Source organism: Dendrobates tinctorius, unplaced genomic scaffold, assembly GCF_039654945.1.
Source record: "Dendrobates tinctorius isolate UK_male_01 unplaced genomic scaffold, ASM3965494v1 ptg000631l, whole genome shotgun sequence".
Lineage (NCBI taxonomy): Eukaryota > Metazoa > Chordata > Amphibia > Anura > Dendrobatidae > Dendrobates > Dendrobates tinctorius.
The window spans coordinates 114205-129212 of NW_027362283.1; the positions used below are offsets into that span (position 1 = coordinate 114205).

The 15008-nt window shown below is 47.2% G+C and overlaps 1 protein-coding gene across 2 annotated transcripts in view; it reads left to right on the forward strand.

The window, feature by feature from the left end:
• The window catches only part of COPRS (coordinator of PRMT5 and differentiation stimulator), a 52752-nt gene that overhangs the window by 18386 nt on the left and 19358 nt on the right, over positions 1–15008 (forward strand). Inside the window, exons 2-4 of one of the 2 annotated variants that reach the window (XM_073565273.1) lie at positions 2236–2293; positions 2410–2619; positions 3113–3425. In XM_073565273.1, coding sequence (XP_073421374.1) covers positions 2236–2293; positions 2410–2619; positions 3113–3276 — 432 coding nt within the window. In that variant the 3' untranslated portion in view covers positions 3277–3425. Of the gene's footprint in view, positions 1–2235; positions 2294–2409; positions 2620–3112; positions 3426–15008 lie in introns of those variants that run through there. The other variant, XM_073565272.1, reaches the window with a different exon arrangement.

A 15008-nucleotide genomic window follows, 5' to 3' on the forward strand; every position in this document is an offset into this window, starting at 1 on the left:
CTGACTTGTGCACCTCGGGTGTATCACGAACTGCCACACCTCCACAGGGCAAAGATGAAGGAAATCATTATTATTTATTTATTCCATGGTGCTGCACATGAGGAGGGGTTACATACAAATTACAGATATCACTTACAGTAAACTAACAATGACAGAGGGGAGAGGACCCTGCCCTTGCGGGCTTACATGCTACAGGATGGTGGGGAAGGAGACAGTAGGTCGGGGGTTGCAGTAGCTCCGCTGGTGTTGAGTTGGCCGCTCGGTCATTGCAGGTTGTAAGCTTTCTTGAAGAGGTGGGTTTTCAGGAAATGGTCCTTTACCATCAGGTCGTACAGTTCCTTGAAAGTGGTGACCAATTAGTTTCTTGATCGACTGTGTGTATGTATGTATGTGTGTGTACATATACTGTATATATTACACTTACCCCTGTATAGTCACTGCCAAGCTCCACAATATCCTAAGATAAACTAAGCTGCCACCACCAATCGCTTTACAGGTCAATTGGACACCTGTTACAGATGGCATATGGTTTTGAGGATGTGGCTTATAGAGGAAGAGGATCAAAGCTATTACATTTTATGTATACAGTGGCATGTAAAAGTTTTGGCACCCCTGGTTAACATTGTTACTGTTAACAGTTAAGCAATTTGTTTAGTTTGCAAAAGAGAAGACCGAGAGGAGACTTAATAGCTGTCTACAAATATCTAAAGGGCTGTCACATTGTAGAAGGATCAACTTTATTCTCATTTGTACAAGGAAAGACTAGAAGCAATGGGATGAAACTGAATGGGAGGAGACACAGATTAGATATTAGAAAAAACTTTTTGACAGTTAGAGTGATCAATGAGTGGAACAGGCTGCCACGAGAAGTGGCGAGTTCTCCTTCAATGGAAGTCTTCAAACAGAGGCTGGACAGACATCTGACTGGGATGATTTAGCGAATCCTGCTTTGAGCAGGGGGTTGGACCAGATGGCCCAGGAGGTCCCTTCCAACTCTACGATTCTATGATCTCTAAAAGGCCTAAAGTTACAGATGACACATTTCCTTTGTATTTTAGGCACAAATATATAATTTATTAGTGTCACCTTTTTACATTCTTAAAATTACAAAAAGTAAAAAGGCCCGATGCAAAAGTTTGGGAACCCTTGAAGATCTGAGTGCTCAGATAACTTTGACCTTGTGCAGTAAACATGGCTTCTTCAGAGCAGCTGCCCATCACTCTGAAAATTGTATTTAATCCGAAAATTGGGCAGTGTTTATAAGAATATACAAAACATTTTACAAATGGGACAAAACAATGCATTTCATCATATGTACAAAAATATGACTTTCCTGTCTTATTATGTCAAGGCAGTTCATAAAACCTCACTTCATAATTTCTATATGGTAGACACAGGATTTTATATTTTCTTTTTAGCCAAGGCGCTTATCTCTACCAGTTGTAAATCTGCTCTTCTCGGCTTTCTTGTGCATTCAAATTAAGATTGGCGTTGCATCTGCTAGCCATTAGGATTTTCCTTAATTACCTGTTTCCAAAGGAGGCGGTCAGCTGCATAGGGGGTCATTAAAAGGAAACTTGTAAAGGCCCTTTTACATTTAGCGATGCACCAGTGATCCGATCCGGTCAGGATCGCTGGTGCATCGCTAAATGATCGCTAGTGAGCTTTTCACACAAAGATCTCACAGCGATGCAGCAGCGACGCAGCGCACGATACTCACCTTTCACACACACAGCGATCCTGACGTCCTCCCGCCCGCCTCCAGCGTCGCTCGTCTCACACAGCAGGAAGCCCAGCAGGAAGCAGACGACGAGAAATGGAGCCGCCAGATCAGCGATGGACAGCGGGGGAGCCGGTCGGAGGTAAGTATCACACATAGCGATATCACTAGCGATATCGCTATAACGTCACAAAATCAGTGACGTTTTAGCGATATTGCTAGCGATATCGCTATGTGTAAAACCCCCTTAAGACTGCAAGCTCTTGGTCAATTATGAGACTTCTTACAGATTTGCAATCATATCTTTGACACCGATGATAGGACCAGGGACTGGCTGACCAGGTGATAGGACTGGGGGCTGGCTGATCGATGATAGGATTGGAGTCTGGCTGTCTGGTGACTGTTGGTGATAGAACTGAGATCTAGCTGAGTGGACCTGGTCTGGGTGACTGGTGGCACACTTTGGTGCATGCTTTATTCTCTGGGTTCAGCATTTTCTTTTGCTCTTTCTCCAGGCAGATATGGTGGAGTTTCCTGACTGGGGAAGGAGGAGGAACGACGCCAGCGTTACCGGTAAGAGGGTAGTGGCTTTGCATATTAGGAGTAGTAGTTGTTAAGGGCTGCAGTTTGGAATGCCATTCCCCGGGTGCAGTGGGCTCACACTTTCATGACCCTTCTGTCTGGACCAGACTGTGTGACTCCACAAGACGAATGCTTCAGAGAAGAGGAAGATTCATCATGGAGTGACATCTCTGAGCCCTCACCTGAAGCTTGGGTGGCAGACCAAAGCCTTTACTGTGAAGACAAAGCCCCAGCCATGAGTGATCCTTCCCCACTGGCCACGTACTACGAGCCGGAAGACTGGGATGCAGAGATGTTGGAAATTGAGAGTCCTTATGGTAAGTAATGGTGGTGATTGGTGGGCCCATATGTCCTGTTAACATCACTAACACCCTCCTTGGCACTCATCTGATTGGAAGTGTTGTCATGAGGGTCAGGTGTCTGGCATGTGTTGGGGTGGTCAGGTGTCTGGAACTGGGCAGTCTAGTGTCTGACACAAGGCAGCAGCGTGGTTGGGTGTCTGGCAAATAGTGGCAGGGCAGTCAAAGGCCTGGCACTGGAAGATTGGATACCTGGCATGTGGCAGTGGGGTGGGGTGGCATATGACCGTCGGGTGCCTAGCACTTGGCGTCAGATTCCTGACATGTTCAGAGGGCAGTGGGGTGGCTGGCATGGCGCAGTTGAATACCTGGCATGGACTGTTGAGGGGGTAGTCAGGTGTCTTGCATTGGGTGGTCGGGTGGGGGGTGTTTGGGTTCCTTGCACGGGGCGGTCGGGTGTATGGCATGTACCAGCAAGGTATCTCTTGCTTACTGTCTCTGTTGCCTGTAGATGAGGAGGACGTGGCTGACGTATGTGAGTGGAGGATTGATAATCAGCAGAGCTGCAGCGAGGATTCCTATCTGCCCAGTTCATACCACACCCCGTCCATAAGGCTCCCAGTGTACAGCACGTGTTGCGTTGTGGCCGGACAGTTTGAAGATGCTGAGCAGTGACTGTGAATGAAAAACTTCAGCTATAACTCTTACAAGCTGCCACGGGTCCAGACCATAAAGGCCATGTAATCAACCGCCTCTGATGTTCTCATGTTGTATGCAGCAATCCGCTCTGAGGTCGAAGAATAAAAACCCATCAGACCAACAAACTGAGTTGCTGTTCAGGTTTTAGTGGTTACGTTATAGCTAAAATAGGGCCACTTACATACCGTATACATGTAGTATAGTATGTACCTTACATACAGTATAGTATATGTCAGAGAAAAAAAAAATCTATTAAGACCTCTTCTGAGAGTGGACATATCATCCTCACACTGAACATAAGGGATTAATTATAGCAGGGGAAGTGTTGTGAGTTCATTTTTCCCTTCACCATTGAGGTCTGATGAACTCCCTCCTCTGGTGAAGGAAGGTAGTGAGGCTGATTACCAAACACCTGGGCAGCTAGATGATGACTGGGTGGCTGGAATTGAGGACTGGATATAAGGCTGCCGACGCCCTTCTTCCTGGCTGGTGATTTTCCTGCTGGATTCTTGGAGACCAGTCTGATTCCTGCGTCTCAAAGCTAAGTTTTTCTGCTCTGCTTTGTACTCTTCAGTTTTGTTTTTGTTTTGCCTTGTTTTTTGGGAGTTCTGCCATCCCCGGCCGGGGGTGAGCTGAATTCCATTTTTGTCTCTGATCTATTGATCTTTTGCTCTGTCTTCAGAATATACCTGAGTGCTGATATAGTCTTTTGAAGCCTAGCGACTTCAGGGCCTGTTTTTCCTATCAGTCGGTTGGCTCATTTTGGATAGGGTTTTTGCGGATGGCAGACAGCAGCTTTACTATCCTGTCCTATTTAGTTAGCTTGGGCCCCATCATTTGCTCAACCTATCTTTCTATCTGTGTTGGTGTTTTCATCTTGCTTCACCGTCATTATATGTTGGGGGCTGCCTATTGCTTTGGGGTCTGCTCTGGGGCAGTTTAGTTTTTCCCTTTTCTGTCTTTAGGCTATGTAGTTCTCCGGCTGTGATCGAGGGGTCTAGGGCACCGTAGGAACCCCCCACGGCTACTGCTAGTTGTTGTGGATAGGTTCAGGGGTCTGCAATCCGATAGCTGCCAACCTCTCTGGTTTTTCTGGACTTAGCTAGTATTTTGTTTTTTCCTCCTTCGGTGACTCATCATAACAGAATCAGATCAACAGATCAGAGACAAAAATGGAATTCAGCTCACCCCTACTTTCTATTTGGATACGGACATATATGTAGTTTCCGGTTTTCTTGCAATATCATTGGCTTATAAAGTGAAATGATGTTATTGGTAGTTGAGAACTTTGCATAATTAAGCAAAATGTTATAAAAGAAGTGACTAAAATAAAGGGGCTTGGCGATCTGTCTCGATCCTCCCGTACAGAGACCCCCGTCTCCGTGTGGTCATTTGAGTTGCTAGCAAAACTCTGTGGAATAATTTGGACATCACTGGCTCAACCGTGAAGGGTGAATTTAGCCCTCCCTCAATAGCTACCCCGACAGTTTGGGCCCCATCATTTGCTCAGTCTATTTTCTGCCTGTGTTTGTGTTTTCATCTTGTCTCACCGACAATATATGTTTGGGGGCTTTCTATTCCTTTGGGGTCTGCTCTGGGGCAGTTTAGATTTCACCTTTCTTGCTTTAGGCTTAGTTAGCTCTCTGGCTGTGCCAAGGCATCTAGGGCATCGTAGGCATGCTCCACGGCTACTGCTAGTTGTGTGGATAGTATCAGGGGTCTGCAATCCACTTAGTTACCAACCTCTCTGGTTTCCTGTTTCTTAGCCTGTTCCTGCCATTCTCCTCGGTGACCAGTTCATAACAAAATCACCAGCCATACTGTAGACTCTAGGGTACTCTAAAGAAGGAATATATATATATTTTTCCTCTGGGGCTGTGGGAGGATTTCTTCTTTAATGGAGACTAAGCAATTGTCCGATCGTGTTGAGCAGCTCGCTGCTGAAGTGAGGGGAATTTCTGCTTATCTCGCTCAATCATCTGCTGTAGAACCAAAGATCCCTACTTCTGATGTGTTTTCGGGGGATTGGTCTAAATTTTTCAATTTTAAGAATAATTGTAAATTATTTCTTGCCTTGAAGCCTAACTCATCGTGGAGCTCTGTGCAGCAGGTTAAAATTGTCATCTCCTTGCTGCGCGGCGATCCCTAGGATTGGGCGTTTTCTCTGACACCTGATGATCCTATTCTGGCTAATGTGGGCGCATTTTTTCAGGCCTTGGGGTTGTTGTATGATGAACCTAATGCTATTGGTCAAGCTGAGAAAACCTTATTGGCATTGAACCAGGGTCAGGATGCTGCAGAGGTATATTGTCAAAAATTCCGAAAGTGGGCGGTCCTTACTAATGGAATGACTATGCCCTAGCAGCTCTATTTCGGAAGGGTTTGGCAGAAACCGTAAAAGATGTTATGATGGGATTTCCTGTCCCCTCTGGTCTAAACGACTCTGTCATTGGCCATTCAAATTGATTGGCATTTACGTGAACGTAAAACTACACGAGAGGCGTTGCCGCCTTTTGAACGAACGTCTGAACCCATGCAATGTGATGGGGTTTTGTCTAGGGCGCAACGTCAGGAGTTTAGAAGGCGTAATCTGTGTTTTTTCTGTGGGGACACCTCTCATACTATTTCTGTCTACACTAAATGAGAAAAGCGTTTTGCTTACACATTTGCGGTGGGCAGTGTACAGCCTAAGTTTCTTTTGGCAGTTACTCTGATCTGCTCCTTGTCTACATTTTCCGCTAAGGCTTTTGTAGATTCAGGAGCAGCTTTGAATCTGATGGATTTTGTTATGATTGAGTCACCGTAGGAGGCAAAAACAGAAATGCTAGCTAAGTCCAGAAAACCAGAGAGGTTGGCAGCTATCGGATTGCAGACCCCTGATCCTATCCACAACAACTAACAGTAGCCGTAGGGGGTTCCTACGATGCCCTAGACCCCTCGATCACAGCCGGAGAATTAAATAGGCCTAAAGAAAGAAAGGGGAAATCTAAACTGCCCCAGAGCAGACCCCAAAGCAAAAGGCAGCCCCCAACATATAATGACGGTGAAGCAAGATGAAAACGCTAACACAGACAGAAAGATAGAGTGAGCAAAGACGGGGCCCAAGCTAACTAGTTAGGAAAGGACAGGAAGGCTGCTGTCTGCAATCCGTGAAAAACCCTATGAAAATAAGAGCCAACAGACTGACAGTGAAAAAAGCCCTGAAGACGCTAGGCTTCAAAAAAGCTATGTCAGTACTCAGGAATATTCAGAAGACAGAGCAGCAGGCAAAAGGAGATTCAGCTCACCCCAGCAGGGAATGGCAGAATCCAGAAAAGCAAGGAAAACAAAAACAAAACACTAATGCTAACAGGCAAAGCAGAAAACTTAGCTTTAGAGGAGCAGGAATCAGACTGGTGTCCTAGAAGTCCACAGAGAAATCACCCGCAGAGCAGAAGGGCATCGGCAGCCTTATATCCAGTCTGTGACTCCACTCAGCCAGTCATCCTCATTAGGCTCAGGTGCCTGATAATCAGGCTCATTACCTTCCTTTACCAGAATAGGGAGTTCACCAGACCTCAGTGACGAAGGGGAAAATGAACTCACAACAGTACCTCCCCCTTGAGGAGGGGTCACCGAACCCTCAACCACGCCACCAGGGCGATCAGGGTGAGCCCGATGAAAGGCACGCACCAATCTTTTGGCATGAATATCAGAGGCAGAGACCCAGGAATTATCCTCCTGACCATAACCCTTTCACTTAACCAAATACCGGAGTCTCCGTCTAGCCAGACGGGAATCCAGTATTTTCTCTACCTCATATTCCATGTTACCTTCAACCAATACAGGGTCTGGAGGTGCCACCCCAGGAACAACTGGTTCAACAAACCTCTTCAACAAGGACTTATGGAACACATTATGGATTTTAAATGTGACAGGAAGAGCCAAACGAAAAGGGACCGGATTAATAATCTCCAAAATCTTGTAAGGTCCAATAAATCTAGGCTTAAGCTTAGGAGAAGCCACCTTCATAGCAATATTTTTTGATGATAACCACACCATATCACCAATCTTAAACTGGGGACCAATGGTCCTATGTCGATTGGAAAACCGCTGGGCCTTTTCCTGGGAGAGAGATAACTTATCCACCACTTGGTCCCAGATCTGGTGCATTCTCTCCACCACAGTGTCAACACCTGGGCAGGCAGAAGGCTCCACCTGCCCTGAAGAAAATCGAGGATGAAACCCAAAGTTACAAAAAAAAGGTGACATCAAAGTGGCAGAACTAGCTCTATTATTTAAAGCAAATTCGGCCAAGGGCAAAAATGAAACCCAATCATCCTGATCAGCGGAAATAAAACATCTCAAATACGACTCCTCCAGGGTCTGGTTTGTTCTCTGTCTGCCCATTGGTCTGAGGGTGAAAAGCAGAGGAGAAGGACAACTGAATTCCCAGCTTGGAACAGAAAGTCCTCCAAAATCTAGACACAAACTGAACTCCTCTGTCAGATGCAATGTTCTCAGGAATCCCGTGTAAGCGAACCACCTGTTGTAAAAACAGGGGCACCAACTCAGAGGAAGATGGCAACTTAGGGAGTGGTACAAGATGAACCATCTTAGAGAACCTATCACAAATCACCCAAATAACAGTCATGCTTTGAGAGACCGGCATATCAGAGATGAAATCCATTGAAATATGGGTCTATGGCCTCCTGGGGACCGGCAAAGGCATCAACAACCCACTAGAGCGAGAACAAGGTTTAGACCGGGAGCAAGTCCCACAGGACTGCACAAAATTCCTGACATCATGAGACAAGGTGGGCCACCAAAAAGAGCGACTCACCAGATCTCTAGTACCAAAAATACCTGGATGACCAGCCAATGCAGAGCAATGAACTTCAGACATCACTCTCTTCTTCCACTGGTCAGGAACATACAACTTTCCACTGGGACAACGCTCAGGTTTGTCCTCTTGGAACTTTTGCAGAGCAAGTCTCAAATCGGGCGAGATGGCAGAAAGAACTACCCCTTCGCCTAAGATGGTAGCAGGCTTGGTCACCACAGGAGAATCAGCAAAGAAACTCCTAGAGAGGGCGTCTGCGTTGACATCAGGGCTGTGGAGTCGGTAAGCCAAACCTGCGACTAAGACTCCTCAATTCCCCTTACACCGACTCCGACTCCAACTCCGACTCCGACTCCACGACTCCGACTCCCACACATATTGCTTATATTTAAGTGAAAAATTTATTGTAGTACAATGTGAACCTCAGACATTTAATCATTTTTATGATCCAATAATCAAGATATTTAGATAGAACAGAATATATATTGGTGTACTACCCGGTTTTCATTCTTTTTGGTACAGATAAGATATGGATAGACAGATATGGATAAATGGATAGAGCAGATTTCTAATCTGCTTTTGCTATTGAAAACATTATCTATGAGCTCAAAAACCTTTCAGGTGATGCGGTTTTTTAAAAAGATGATCAGCTTTTGCAGCGGAAAAACGTATCCTCAAAAAACACAGGAAAAACGCTGTGTGTGAATGTAGCCTTAGATCAGGAATATAACAGCCATTTATAGGATATTTCATAACTTTCCCAAACTCCTATGAAAAAATATTCAGCACATCCTGCATTGAATTACGGTACTGTACCCAATTTATTATATATTTTAGGAGTCGGAGTCGGTCCATTTTATACCGACTCCAACTCCGACTCCACGAAAATGAGCACCGACTCCGACTCTCCGACTCCGACTCCACAGCCCTGGTTGACATTCTTAGTTCCAGGAAGAAAAGAGACCACAAAATCAAAACGTGTAAAAAACAAGGCCCACCTAGCCTGTCTAGGGTTCAAGCGTTTAGCCGACTCTAGGTAAATCAAATTCTTGTGGTCAGTGAGGACCACAACTTGATGTTTAGCTCCCTCCAACCAATGTCTCCACTCCTCAAATGCCCATTTCATGGCCAACAGTTCCCGATTCCCCACATCATAGTTACGTTCAGATGGAGAGAACTTTCGGGAAAAGAAAGCACAGGGATTCATTTTAGATGTTACAGGATCCTTTTGGGACAAAACAGCTCCTGCACCAATCTCAGAAGCATCCACCTTTACCTGGAACGGGAGTGAGACATCAGGTTGCCGCAAAACCGGGGCGGAGGTAAATCTTCGCTTCAGCTCCTGAAAGGAAGCAACAGCCTCCGGAGACCAATTCAACACATCCGCACCCTTCTTAGTCAGATCAGTCAATGGCTTGGCAATACTAGAAAATTTTGCTATAAATTTCCGATAAAAATTAGCAAAACCCAAAAACTTCTGGAGGGCCTTCAAAGAAGTGGGCTGAACCCAATCATAAATGGCCTGTACCTTGGCCGGGTCCATTTCAATAGTTGACTGAGACAAAATAAATCCCAAAAATGAAATCCTCTGTACTCCAAAAAGGCATTTCGATCCTTTGACATACAGGGAATTCTCCCTCAAGATCCGGAACACAGTCCGAATATGTTCCACATGAGAATCCCAATCCTTGGAGAAGATCAAAATATCATCCAGATAGATAATCAAAAACTTATCCACAAAGTCTCGGAAAATATCGTTCATGAAGCACTGGAAGACAGAAGGGGCATTAGTGAGCCCAAAAGGCATCACCAGGTACTGAAAATGTCCCTCCGGAGTATTAAACGCCGTCTTCCATTCATCCCCCTGCTTAATGCGGATAAGATTATACGCCCCCCTGAGGTCAAGCTTGGTAAACCAGCAAGCACCTTTAACTCTAGAGAATAGATCCGAAATCAGGGGTAACGGATACTTAATAGTAATTTTATTGAGGGCACGATAATCAATACAAGGCCTTAATGAACCATCCTTTTTGACCACAAAAAAAAAACGGCACCTAAGGGTGAAGAGGATGGTCTAATATGACCCTTCTCCAACACCTCCTTAATATAGGACCGCATAGCCCCGTGCTCGGGTACAGATAAATTGAAGAGCCGACCTTGGGAAGAATCAACTTATGCGAAACAGTGCTGTCGGGCGGCGGTGGGGGAACGAGGTTCACCAGCTTTCAGCCTTTCCATCGGCCTTATTTCACAGTGGTTAGCGACAGGTAAAATTTTATTACTTATATTGCACCATTTTCATCCTTGTTATCACTTCATGCTGTGCACCCCTTTTTCTGAATATAACTCCTGCATATTATTTCCCTCCCTAGCCATCCTTTTTACCAGGCCATTTTCTTCTTTTTGTAGTGCTTACAGCACCCATTTTTGCAAGTTCTTTGTAACTGCTGTTGGAACATAGGCCTCAAATATTTTGCTTTTTTCTGGCTTTGGAGGGATTTTTTCTGTTTTTCTGATTCATTCTGAATTTTGGATATACTTGAAATAGCGGTTTGCACACTTTGGAGATACTATATACCTTTGCTGGTTTTTTCCTTACCCCCCTTGTTGGAGACCTTAGTCCTGTCTTTTTAACATAATTTATGTCATTTTTTAATCTGTAATCAATAAAAATTTATAATTTTATTAATATCCTTGTTTTTCACTTCTTTGATCTTCACGGCACCTTCCGTGATGATTTCTGCTTGGGATATGTTTATCGAAGTGACTATTGCCTTTTTGATTTAGGATCATGGGAGAATTAAATAGGCCTAAAGAAAGAAAGGGGAAAACTAAACTGCCCCAGAGCAGACCCCAAAGCAAAAGACAGCCCCCAACATATAATGACGGTGAAGCAAGATGAAAACACTAACACAGACAGAAAGATAGACTGAGCAAAGACGGGGCCCAAGCTAACTAGATAGGAAAGGACAGGAAGGCTGCTGTCTGCAATCCGTGAAAAACCCTATGAAAATAAGAGCCAACAGACTGACAGTCAAAAAAGCCCTGAAGACGCTAGGCTTCAAAAAAGCTATGTCAGTACTCAGGAATATTCAGAAGACAGAGCAGCAGGCAAAAGGAGATTCAGCTCACCCCAGCAGGGAATGGTAGAATCCAGAAAAGCAAGGAAAACAAAAACAAAACACTAATGCTAACAGGCAAAGCAGAAAACTTAGCTTTAGAGGAGCAGGAATCAGACTGGTGTCCTAGAAGTCCACAGAGAAATCACCCGCAGGGCAGAAGGGCGTCGGCAGCCTTATATCCAGTCTGTGACTCCACTCAGCCAGTCATCCTCATTAGGCTCAGGTGCCTGATAATCAGGCTCATTACCTTCCTTTACCAGAATAGGGAGTTCACCAGACCTCAGTGACGAAGGGGAAAATGAACTCACAACAGGATTTGCTAAACATTGTGGTTTTCCCGTGATACCCCTGCGGACTCCTATCCCTTTGAGGGGTATTGATGCTACTCCTTTGGCGGGTAATAAACCCAAGTTTTGGACCCAGGTGATTGTAAATTTTTGGTGTTGCACAATTTGCATGATACTATTGTTCTGGGTTTCCCTTGGTTGCAGACCCATAATCCTGTTTTGGATTGGAAATCTGTGTCTGTGGTGAGTTGGGGTTGTCTGTTTGTTCTTAGTGACACGCTGTCGGGGTAGCTATTTAGGGAGGGCTAAATTAACCCTTCACGGTTGATCCAGTGATTTCCAAATTAATCCACAGAGCGTTGCTAGCAACTGGGCATGACCACACGGAGACGGGGGTCTCTATACGGGAGGATCGAGACAGATCACTAGCCCCCTTTGTTTCTCCGTCGCCTCATTGGGGGACACAGATACTGTGGGTGTATGCTTCTGCCGCTTGGAGGCTGACAGTAAGTGGAAAAAAAGAGGTTAGCTCCTCCTCCGTCGTATACACCCTCACCCCTATTGCGGGCGGAACTCAGTTTTTTGCTTAGTGTCTTTGGAGGCACACGTGTCTGGGTTTCTCCAGACTTCTTTTTTCCATGAAGATAAGACAGGGGCGACGGATCCTATTGAAAGGGTCCGATCTCCCCAAACCATCAAAGGGCGAGCACGTGTAGAATATCGTCTCCACATATCCTTTACTGCACCGAGGGACATATCTGGGCCTTTTTCCCCAGACTTCTATTTTTGTTTGTTATTTTATGAACATAAGACAGGGGCAACGCATCCTATTGAAAGGGTCCGATTTCCCCCAACCAACAACGGGCGAGCACGTGCGAGTGTCTCTCCACGTATCCTCTCCCGCGACGTGGGACACGATGCCAGACTTAGCCCTGTCCACCCCTAGGTATAGAAACCATGGGCTTGCACACAGGCACAAGACTAGCCTGTGCGGCCCCACTGCTCCACCAATGCTAGACAGCGGTGCTGCAAGGCGGCGGACGGTCCTTCCTCACCCCTTGAAGGGGTTAGACGGAGCTAGGGTGCCTGCACCGTCCAGAATTTAACCCCATCCCCTCTACCTGGTGTGGATCCGGAGTCATCGGGTATGGAGGGCCGGGGAGGGCCCTGCGGCAGCGTTCCGGGAAGCTCCAGGCATCTTAGGGAGTGTAAGGCAATCCTCCTTCCCTCTCCTGCCTCCTTCCGCCCCCCCCCCCCCCGCAGCGGGCATGCAAAATTTAGCCCGCGGCTTCGGCCGTGACTAGGCCGCGGGCGAAAGTCCCGCCCCTGGCGAGACGTCATTTCCGGCGCCGCCCCGGGCTAGGGCGGACGCCGAACAAATTGAGCCCCCGGCTTCATCGCAGGGTAGGCAGCGATCGGGAGAGGAACGTCCCGGCCTACCCAGGGGAAAGGAACGCTGGGCGGCGGAGCGCAGAGGCAGCGGCAGGAACACGTGGGGACACAGGACGGGGTGTGACCCCCCCCGACCCTAGGGGCGCGCTACGGGCGCTCCCTTCCCCTCAACCCTTATATAAATTAGGCCTGGCAGCAATATTACAGAAAAGGGGTAAATCGCACACGTTCCTTTATGCCGCATGCTTTTCTTGTAGGGTTAGGTTTCTGCGAGCACAGAGCCAGAAGCCTATGACTCCGAACGCGCCCAGGAGCCCTCCCCTGCGACTGTAGCCAAGGTGTCCCCGGAGTGGGCCCTATCTCTGTTACAGTCCATGGTGTCGCTTACAAGAGCAATAGAGTCCCTTCTTGCCCCAGATAGGGGCAGGGACAGTGGCTCGCCGACCCTTAGGGGAACCTCCACCTCACAATAGCCTCCGGCCTGCAGGGGCCACTCTCGCTCCTGGCAGACCCGGAGGAAACGAATCCACACGGTGTCGCCCAGTCCATCCGGTGCCTTGGCATCCGTAAGCTCTGCTTCTCGCTCCCCATCACCAGTGGTTGATAGCGAGCAGACCTCAGATTGCGACTCAGACAACACTCCAGGGTCACATGAAACAGTGGATAGCTTCATAGAAGCCGTCAATCAGACCCTGGGGATTGAGGATGATCCCGCAGCTGCTACGTGGCATAAAGTGGCATTCAAGCGAGTGAAGCGCCCGCACAGAATTTTTTCCTCTCACCCGGAATTTGAGGACATGGTGCAGCAGCACAGAGAACGTCCAGACAGGCGTTTCTCAGGTCAAAAGGCTCTCGAAACAAGGTATCCATTTACTCTGGACCTCCGTAACAAATGGATGGAATCCCCGTTGGGGATCCTCTGGTTTTGCGCCTAGCCACTAAGACCCTGCTATCCATCCCTAGGGTTTCCTCAATTAAGTATCCCACGGATCGCCTTATAGAGAGCTTAGCTCGCTCAGTATACGAGGCGTCAGGGGCAGCGCTCGCTCCCTCATTCGCAGCAACTTGGGTAGCCAAGTCTATGATATCAGGGTCAGAAACATTAAGGAAGGTAGCGCAGGAGCAGGATCTTCCTGCAGAGACTTCGGAGGTCGCAGGTCAGATGGCGGTGACAGGAGACTATGTAATCAATACGTTTTGGGATGCGGACAATTGCTCGGCACTTGCTGTCGCTAATGCAATTTCTGTCAGAAGAGCCCTATGGTTAAGGGCATGGCGAGCCGATCCTACTTCTAAGAAGTTCTTGACTTCCCTGCCTTATCAGTGCGGCCACCTATTTGGGGAGAAGTTCGATCAACTTATCTCCGACTCCACAGGAGGAAAGAACGGGTTTCTCCCTCAACAAAAGAGCAAAACACTTTTTCGTCACCCGTTTTCGTGCCTTTCGCAACCCCGGGTGGTCTACAGCGGCCAATTCAGCCGCCTCAGGCCGCCCCAACCAGGATAGGGAGCGGCAGGTCTCATATAGACAACCCATTGGAGAGAATGCATACTCAGCAGCTCAGATCAAGGGGATCCAGATCCCAAGGATCATCAGCCGAATGACTCGAGGCCTTTACCAGACGACACCGGCAAGGTGGGCGGCTGCCTACTCTGGTTCCACTACATCTGGGTCGATGTCGCTCACGACGCATGGGGAAAGGAATCGGTGGACTTGGGTTACAGAATAGAATTTGTCAGATATGTTTTTTCCTTCCCGGCTTCCCAGGGTGGATACCCAGGCAAGGGCTCTATTGGGAGCCATCAAATCGCTCCAGCAAAACAGAGTCATTGTTTCAGTGCCGGTGCGCGAAAGAGCTCAGGGGTTCTATTCCAACCTTTTTGAGGTTCCCTAAGAGGACGGGTCTGTCAGGCCTGTTTTGGACCTGAAGCTTCTGAACAAATTCATCAGCATCAGACATTTTCGGATGCAGTCTCTCTGTTCAGTCATATCGGCATATATTCCCATTTTTCCTCCTCATCAGAGGTTTCTACGCTTCACCATCGGTGATCTACATTTTCAGTTCGTAGTGCTACCCTTCGGGC